The following is a 9229-nucleotide window of genomic DNA, read 5'->3' on the forward strand; positions in this document are numbered from 1 at the left end:
TTATAAGTGTCTCTTTGAATGATTTAAGGTGTGACACTTCAGGCAAAAACAGTGTTTTTAGTGCACCAGGCGATTTTAAGTTTTTTTTTTCAGACTAGTGGAAAGAAATCTCTAGAATTAGGTTATTATTTTATTCAATCTGTTGGATAGTTATGAGATGATGTTCATTCTTGAACATAACACTTGCAAAAAAATGTAGTACAAAAAATATTTGTCATAATGTAAGTTATTAACAGGGGAAGTTTCATGGTGATCTGTTACTCTAGCCTGTAACTCCTCCTAAAGTCATTAGCGCTGTAACAGTTACATACAGCTAAGCCAAGCATTTGTTGCTTCCAGTTTAGCAGATGTGACAATCACTTGCCATCTTTGTCTTATTTGATAGTAAACTAAATTCAGTTGGGTTTTAGACTGCTGCTTAATAAAGCAAAAATAGATTCTTGTTGGTCTGTGGGATGTGATGCTATATCAACCAACTTATTATTCGAGAAAATTATTTCCATCTATCCATTATCTATACACCATTAATCCTCATTAGGGTCATGAGGGGTTGGAGTCTATCCCAGCTGACTTAGGGTGAAGGCAGGAAACACCCTGGACAGTTCACCAGTCAGTCACAGGGCTACATATAGAGACAAACAATCACACTCACATTCACACCTGTGGACAATTTAGAAAAATCAATTAACCTCAGTACATTTTTGGACTGTGGGAGGAAGCTGGAGTACGTGGAGAAAACCCACACATGCACAGGGAGAACATGGAAACTCCATGCAGAAAGATGAAGGCGGGGATGCGAACTGCGGATCTTCTAGCTTCAAGGCAAAAATGCCAGCCACCAACCCACTGTGCAGCCCTAGAAAAAAATCGTTTTAGTTGCAGTGTGCAGTCTGGACTCGGGATGTTAATGATTGTTGACTAATTAATGGCTGTCTGTACTCTCACAGATTAGAAACCTGTTAACTGAAAGCATGAGATCAAGGACAGACATGTATTGTAGAGTCCCTGTTGTACCTGCACCAGATGAAGCTTCTTACTGTTTGATAATGTAGCAGCCAGGGGTAGTTCTGCTTTGGCAGGCACAGAGCATTGTGAGAGTTTAGCTAGTAGAGTGCCACCATGACACAGTCTTCTGTGAAGCCTGTGAACATAGAATGATGTCCAGTGACTTAATCTTGTGCAATCAGTTCATCGATTATTGATTGATGACAATGCTGATTATCACTTAAGAAACTGGTATAAAATTTGCACCCTTGACCTGCACATTTGATCCACGCTTTGAGCTTTAATGTTTTAGTGTGTGTTTTCTGTATATTCAGGTTTTTTCACCTTGGATGGTCAGCCTAAAAGCATGAGCTGCCCTTCAACTGGCATCAGCGAAGACGATCTCAACCACATTGGAAACATCGCTGCCTCGGTCCCCTTGGAAGATTTCACCATACATGGAGGTGCTCCTCTCTCTGCTCACATTGTGTCTGTAGTAAATGTTCTCTGAAGCTGCTGTCAGGATCTTTTAAGCCAGTTTGTTGTCTGCCTTTGTGTTCATGTTGTAGGTCTGAGTCGCATCCTGAAGGGTCGAGCGAACATGGTGAGCCAGCGAGTGTGTGACTGGGCTCTGGGGGAATACATGGCGTTTGGCTCTCTGCTCAAAGAGGGAATCCATATACGTCTCAGTGGCCAGGATGTGGAGAGGGGCACGTTCAGGTAAGCACATAATTCTAACAGGAAAAATCAGCTTTTTTGTGGCTAAAGGGGGACGCTGCATGTCAAATAAAGGGGTTTAGTTTGGAAATGTGTCGAACGATTTGTTTAACCCTTCACAGAGGGCCGTCACACTGCTACATGCGCAACTGTTTATGTGGGTACTCAGGCAGCGTATCGTTTGAAAGCTGAGATTCTTGTGATTCAATTGATGCACACTATTTCAAAATACAGTCACAGCAGGTACAATCAACGTTCAGTAAAATGTTGCCTTTAGTAAGCCGTAGTACATTAATAATTACCCACAAACTGCTGCTGCATGGTTTCAACTTTGCGTTCACAGTGATTCCAAACTGAAACCTATACGTCTTCCTTCAAAAAACTGAATCTGTTAAAAGTGATTGTGCAGATGGATATCGTGTCATATAGCCAGTGAAAGTCTGACAAAGTTTTGGGTCATTTAGAAATGTCCTTATTTTTGAAAGAAAATAAAGAAAACGCTTCAGTGTGAAAAGGTAGTTTGAAGCACTATATTTTTCAGTAACAACAGAGAGCTTTAACCTTGTCAGGCTTGCTCTGCTCTGCATTTGTGCTATAAAAACAGGCTTTAATCTACTTTTCAACTTTGTTTTTGATTCCATCCTTCTAGTTGTGGTAAATCTTAGCCCTTCCTCCTGCAGCAAGGTTAAAGCCATCTGCTCCGGTTCCCAATCTTGATCAGGCACAAAAAACTTAATGTAAGGGAGACATTTCTCCCTGTTGACCTGTGGTTGTGTTTGTCTTCGTCTGAGGTCTCCTCTTATTGATCTGCATCTCATGTTTAACAAAAGTCCAAAAGAAAATTCAGCTTGATTTTCTTTTCTGTGATTTGCTTTGTAGCCACCGACACCACGTTCTTCATGACCAGAATGTCGACAAGAGGATCTGCATCCCGATGAACTACATCTCCCCTGATCAGGCTCCATACACTGTCTGCAACAGCTCTCTGTCTGAGTATGGAGTACTAGGTGAGTAGAGGAAAAACACCAAACTCTTCGAGAATACTCAGCATTTGTTTGGACGTTACTGTCCTAACAAAGAGGGGTGCTCATCGTTAAACCTGTTTGGTTTTAAACCTGTTCTCTTCTGTGTAGGCTTTGAATTAGGCTTTGCCATGGCCAGCCCCAACGCCCTGGTCCTATGGGAGGCCCAGTTTGGAGACTTTCACAACACAGCTCAGTGCATCATCGACCAATTCATCAGTTCAGGACAGGCCAAGTGGGTCAGACAGAATGGCATCGTGCTGCTGCTTCCTCACGGCTTGGAAGGAATGGTAGGACCAGAGGATCTTGATTTGCCACATTCAGCTTTTAGCTCATGATACTGTAGTGTAATTTCCCAGCGTTACACGTCGTTGTGTTGTTCACAGTCTCAAGACAGAAACCGGCAGACAGCACAAACTGACAGAACAGTATCAGAAGGGAATTTAAAGGACTCAAACAAGCACTGAATGAGCCAAATGTGTTTGTTCTAACTATTAAGGTCCTGTCACTCTGAACTTGTTTTCACCAACACTTATACTGTGTGGTGACACATAGCACACTTACTTGTAATAAGAAGGTTGAAAGGTTTTAAATTATCTTTTTTTTGCCTTTATTGTAGAGAGAGACAGGAAACGTGGGGAGAAGAGTATATAGCCCTTTGTCATGACCGCTCAACAGAATTACGGCTGACATTAAGTGTCTTAGTAAGCTGGTGTAGTGCAGCTATAATAAATACACAATACCTTACTGTGAGCTATAACCATACACCTCTGATTGCTTTATTCCCCTGCTTTACAGGGTCCTGAACACTCGTCTGCCCGACCTGAAAGATTCCTGCAAATGTGCAATGATGACCCAGATGTTTTCCCTGTGAGTTTGAGTACAAGGATGTGAACAACTACATTCAAAAAAGGCGTACCTGTAATTTACACTACCGTTCAAAAGTTTGGGGTCACTTAGAAATGTCCTTATTTTAAAAGAAAGGCTTTTTTTTTTCAATCAAGATAAGATTAAATGAATCAGAAATACAGTCTAGACATTGTTAATGTGGTAAATGACTATTCTAGCTGTAAACAGCTGCGTTTTATTGGAATATCTACACATTTGGTGCCACAAACTTTGGAACGGTAGCGTAGGTACACAGGCAAAACATGTTACTTATTTTCTTTTATGTTCAGTTTATCTGAATTCTCTGCCTTTTCTAAAATGAGCAAATACAGATATAATTTACTACAGTCATTTAAATGTTTGCTAATGTGACTTGTATGCAGAATTACTGACTTTTTATACCCCACTTTTTTGTTAGAAATTGTCAGAAGACTTTGCCATGCGTCAGCTTTATGACTGTAACTGGATCGTTGTTAACTGCTCGACTCCTGCAAACTACTTCCATGTTCTCCGCAGACAGATCTTGCAGCCCTTCAGGAAGCCTGTAAGTCTTGCACATTGTGATCATGCAACAGAATACAGTTCAAGTCAGTCACCATGTCCTGTGCTCTGTTGTTACCTCTCTACCGGCAGCTGATAGTATTTACTCCAAAGTCACTGCTTCGCCACCCAGAAGCCAAGTCCGGCTTTGAGGAAATGCTGCCAGGTGAGTACTGAGAGGAAAAAGAGAAGGCGATAAAGGACAAAAAGCAGAAAGTGGAGATTCAGTTTGTTAATGTAAAACTTGCAACCTGCAGGAACCCACTTCAGGCGTCTAATCCCAGACGACGGGCCGGCAGCTGTCAGCCCAGAAAAAGTAAAGAGAGTCCTTTTCTGCTCTGGCAAGATTTACTATGAACTGACCAGGGAACGCAAGAACAGAGGCATGGACGACACCATCGCTGTTGTTCGCATCGAGCAGGTAATGTGAGAGGACAAATTTACCCAATATCCCAATACAAGTCTGCAAAGACTGAGACTTTGGATTGACACTTTGGCCCAATCCCAGTATTTACACTCATTAACTTTAAGGCGCGTTCCTGCTAAGTCTGTAATTGTCAACTTCATTAAAACACACACAAAATCAGTCAATCAATTAGTTATTTACAGCACATGTGTAGAGTTGCTTGTGTTTTCAGTCAAACGTAGGATTTACAAAGGGTCATGGCTAACCTAGTTTGCTAAAATATGTAAATACGGTAAAGTCACAAACAGGCAGTTCTTTCTATTTCTTCGCAGTGGAAACACGTTGTTTCCAAGCAACATGTGCTGTAATAGTGGTGTGTCCCATTTGTCAACAATAGTCTTTTTTTTTGGAAAAGCAACCAGTTCTCCTCACCTATAATTCTTCCCAAAAGACCTAAATCATTCCATACTCACAGAGTGAAAGTGCTCCTTCAGCCTCTGTGCTCTTAGTGCACATGTCTTGAGTAATTTTTTTTGTATTTTAGTTGCATTGAAAAATTTGGGGTCACTTTGAAATGTCCTTATTTTTTGAAGAAAAAAAAGCATTTTTTTTCAATGAAGATAACATTAAATGAATCAGAAATAGAGTCTACATACACCGTGTTAACTAATCATGTGAAAGGCAAATTGATGATTAGAAAACCCTTGTGCAGTTTTGTTAGCACATGAATAAAAGTGTCAATTTTCATGGAAAACATGACATTGTCTGTGGGACCCCAAACCTTTGAACAGTCGTGTACATCCTTTGTCCACTGAGGAATCTTCTCTAATCTTAAACAGCCATTGTGATTTGCTAGTTACATTGTTTCAAATGGTGATTCAGATTTTTAAAACTGATTTATTGTTCAGCCCTAATATAAAGTCCAGCTGCTTGTTCTGTTTTGTGAATAAATCTGCTGCTCTCTGGACAGGAATCTAAATGTTATTTTAAGCAGCTTTACAGATGTTTACACTGGTTGACTGAATATTAAAGCGAAAAGAAAATAAAAGAAGAAGAAAATGCAAAAAATTGCTTGAACAAATTGTTCAGCAGGTTTTTCTTTTCTGTCATACAAACATTCCGGTGACCCCAAACTTTTGAATGTATGTTCTCAGTAATCAGTTATAGTTCGTCAATCTGAGTTGTGTCTTTACTCTGTGGTGTGTATGACAATCAATCAATCAGTGCTGCATCCTCTGTTTAACCAACAGTGATAGCTGTGGCTACATTTTCTGTATCAATGAAACTATTTCACATTGTTCTGTGATCAAACCATGTGGTCAGTGGCCAGTGGGATTTGAGATTTTGATTTTTTTTTTTCAGCTATCACCATTTCCCTTCGATCTACTGAAAGCAGAGACTGATCGCTACGTAACTGCTGACCTGGTTTGGTGTCAGGAAGAGCACAAGAATCAGGGTTACTATGACTACGTCAAGCCCCGCATCCGAACCACCACCAACCAAACACGCCCCGTCTTGTAAGTTTTACTTCAGCCGGCTCTATACTCATGCAAGCTCCGTGTCAGCTGGAAAGATGCTGTCGGACACTTCACTTTATCAGTGTTTATCCCCACTTCATGCAACAGCTGGCCAGCTGTGCAGAGTAGACCTGACTTGGATCACAGTACTGCTAATAATAACCTTGATTAATAGAGCATTTTTCAAAGCCAAGTCACAATATATTTCCAACTTTTTTACAGTCTGTGTTCATGACCTGTTAACTATATTACAATAAATATTAAAAAATTTTTAAAAGTATAAAATGTAACTGAAAAAATTAAATTGAATGATATCAAAAACATGCTTATTGAAAAATAGCTGGAATATGAAATGATAACAACTTTTCATTACAAAGATAATGCAAGAAAATGATCTCACCGGGTCATTTTTGACACACTTATTCATCTAAGGGTTAAGCAAATTTGGGGAAATAAATGTTGTTTGAAAGTTTAAAGTCTCACATTTTAAGTAGTAAAGCACTTTACGATACCAACTCCACAGCTACAATAGTTCCTGACTTTGAAATCATGTCACGTTTTGCAGAGTAGACCTGTACAAGAGTGTGGCAAACCTGGGGTGGTTGTTGAATTAATATGTGCTACACATTATCCACTCAAAGACTCCATTTAGAAAAATGCTTCCAAGATTTTTTTTAGTCAAAAACCTTATGGGTGTTCACATCTTAAATTATTTGAACTGAGATTGATGAGCTAAACTCCTCTTCCAACTTCATTCTGACCAACTATAAAGCCTCTTTCCCTGTCCTTCATGACTTCTCTACCATAAATTGGACTTCATAAGTCACTCTGTCAGTGTGAGTAAGCTCATTTGTGTTTCTGCGTTTGCAGGTACGCTGGTCGGGAGCCTGCAGCAGCTCCAGCGACTGGAAACAAGCAAACTCACCTCATGGAGCTGCAACGTTTACTGGACACCGCCTTCGATCTGGAGGCTTTCTCAGGGAAATACTAACAGCTCGTCTTCGTCTCCGTCCACACTGAGCTTCAGGCGCCGACTCGTTTTCCTCAATATATTTACACATCAGAATTGTGAACAGGCATAATCTCACAACAAAACGCACAAGACTTTTAACACTGTTACCATGAAGACCTCAGTGTTCACAGTGGTGGACTGAAGTAATAAACCTGCAATGAATGTATGAATTTATAGGAAATTAACTTTGAAGAGTTTTATTTTATTAGTTAATCTCAACCTGCTCTGCACATCAAGAATTTCACAGAAATGCAAACATCTGTTTATTAAATTCATGTATTTATCTGTCGAAGACTGTTTGCAAAGAGAAAATAATGATGCACATATTTCAAGGAATAGTTAAACATTGCCAGGAGTTAGATAGCTACCACTCTCATATCATTGTGTTGGCATAGAGTCTGAAAATAATACGAAAAAAATACAACTTATGGCTTTAAAAAAGGGTAAAGTGCAGGATTATTGCTTAGCTGGGATTATAGGAGCTTTAAAGGTTGGATGGAGTCACTGCTAGCTCGCTGTTTCTGCCTCTTTCCAGCCTTTATGTTAAGCTAGGGCTAACTGCCTCATATTTAGACATGGCAGTGGTGTGCATCAGCTAGAAGGCAAATGAACACATAACCCAACATGTTTAACTATTCCTTTAAACTTGATTTTAGTGGTATGCTTAGCAGTGTGTGCTGTATTAAATGCAGTGTGATGGAGATAAAAGAACCCAGTATACTGGTGATCATTTAAAATGTTGAGACCGAGCCGAGATGCAGTGTGCAACAGAAGCGAGCGATACCACCTGAATGTGAAATGACTCAAAGCTATGGCACCTTTATGTTGAACAGTAGAATATTTGTTTTGATGCAAAATGAAAAACTGAAAGTGTAGATGTACTATAATAAAATGCAGGCCTCACAGATGGAACTCAGTGCAACAAGTCAGTTCAGATGTTTATTTTTCCAATATTTTGTGTTACCATCTTTTTCTCTTTTTTTTTGACAATCCACCTCTACAGGACGATTACCAAATTTCTGGAGAGATGTTCTGTCTTTGCTAATTTTTTCAGCTGCTCTTTGCTGCTCTTTAGGGGTTGTGTTGAAGGGGTTGTGTTGCTCTACTTGTCTCTTAAAAGCAAACCTGAGCTGTTTTACTGGATTCCAGTCAGGCAACATACTTGTCCAGGCCAGTATTCTATAGATCCATGGACATTCATGGTGAATCTACACTACTGTTCAAAAGTTTGGGGTCACTTAGAAACATCCTTACTTTGGAAAGAAAAGTGTTTTTTTTTTCCAATGATGACATTAAATGAATCAGAAATACAGTCTAGACATTGTTCATGTGGTAAATGACTATTCTAGCTGGAAACAGCTGATTTTTAATGGAATATCTCCATAGGGATACAAAGGAGCATTTCCAGCAACCATCACTCCTGTGTTCTAATGCTACATTGTGTTAGCTAATGGTGTTGAAAGGCTACTTGATAATTATACAGCCCTTGTGCAGTTATGTTAGCATGTGAAAAAACATGTGAGTGTTCATGGAAAACATGAAAGTGCCTGGGTGACCCCAAACCTTTGGACGGTAGAGTATATCATCTCTCCATTACCTTCTGTACTGATGCAGCCTCATATCATCATGCTGCCACCTCCATGCTTCACGGTCAGGACCGTACGTTTGCTGTGGTTGTCCTGGTCAGGTACATGACAAACATCTGAGCTGATCAAATGTATCTCAATCTCATCTGACCAAAGAATGTGCTCCCAGTATTCATCAGAAAATTTTCAGTTTGCATTTTTACAGCTAGAACGTGAAAGTAGAGCGCTGTCTATGACATTTGGGGTGGAGGACCAGCTCTGATCAGTGGTGCTATGGATCATTCTGTACCTCCTGATGACTGCTACAACTGCTGATTTTTAGCAGGTCTCCTTTTCCGTCTTTGTAAAGTCAGTTTGTCTGGCCATTCTTTTCCACATGGAGCCATAATACAGACATGCAGATAGACACATAGACAGTTCTGCTGTTCTCAGGTCGTTCTGTAGACATGTTCACAGTCACAGTCATACTCAGTTCAGTTTCAATGATCACAGGTTTTCTAACTTGTGTGACTTTCTACTCTAAGGTCTGTATTATCAGTGTAGTCTTTGCAAAGAAT

General features: G+C 39.9%; 1 protein-coding gene across 1 annotated transcript in view; it reads left to right on the forward strand.

Moving 5' to 3' along the window:
* The window catches only part of ogdhb (oxoglutarate dehydrogenase b), a 35246-nt gene extending 27248 nt beyond the window's left edge, over nucleotides 1-7998 (forward strand). Inside the window, exons 14-23 of the mRNA XM_022209026.2 lie at nucleotides 1320-1448; nucleotides 1554-1704; nucleotides 2581-2708; nucleotides 2835-3013; nucleotides 3522-3593; nucleotides 4030-4155; nucleotides 4245-4317; nucleotides 4409-4572; nucleotides 5920-6074; nucleotides 6945-7998. Coding sequence (XP_022064718.2) covers nucleotides 1320-1448; nucleotides 1554-1704; nucleotides 2581-2708; nucleotides 2835-3013; nucleotides 3522-3593; nucleotides 4030-4155; nucleotides 4245-4317; nucleotides 4409-4572; nucleotides 5920-6074; nucleotides 6945-7065 — 1298 coding nt within the window. The 3' untranslated portion in view covers nucleotides 7066-7998. The remainder of the gene's footprint in view (nucleotides 1-1319; nucleotides 1449-1553; nucleotides 1705-2580; nucleotides 2709-2834; nucleotides 3014-3521; nucleotides 3594-4029; nucleotides 4156-4244; nucleotides 4318-4408; nucleotides 4573-5919; nucleotides 6075-6944) is intronic.
* Nucleotides 7999-9229: the final 1231 nt, after the last annotated feature.

The sequence above is a fragment of the Acanthochromis polyacanthus genome, chromosome 18, assembly GCF_021347895.1.
Source record: "Acanthochromis polyacanthus isolate Apoly-LR-REF ecotype Palm Island chromosome 18, KAUST_Apoly_ChrSc, whole genome shotgun sequence".
NCBI lineage: Eukaryota > Metazoa > Chordata > Actinopteri > Pomacentridae > Acanthochromis > Acanthochromis polyacanthus.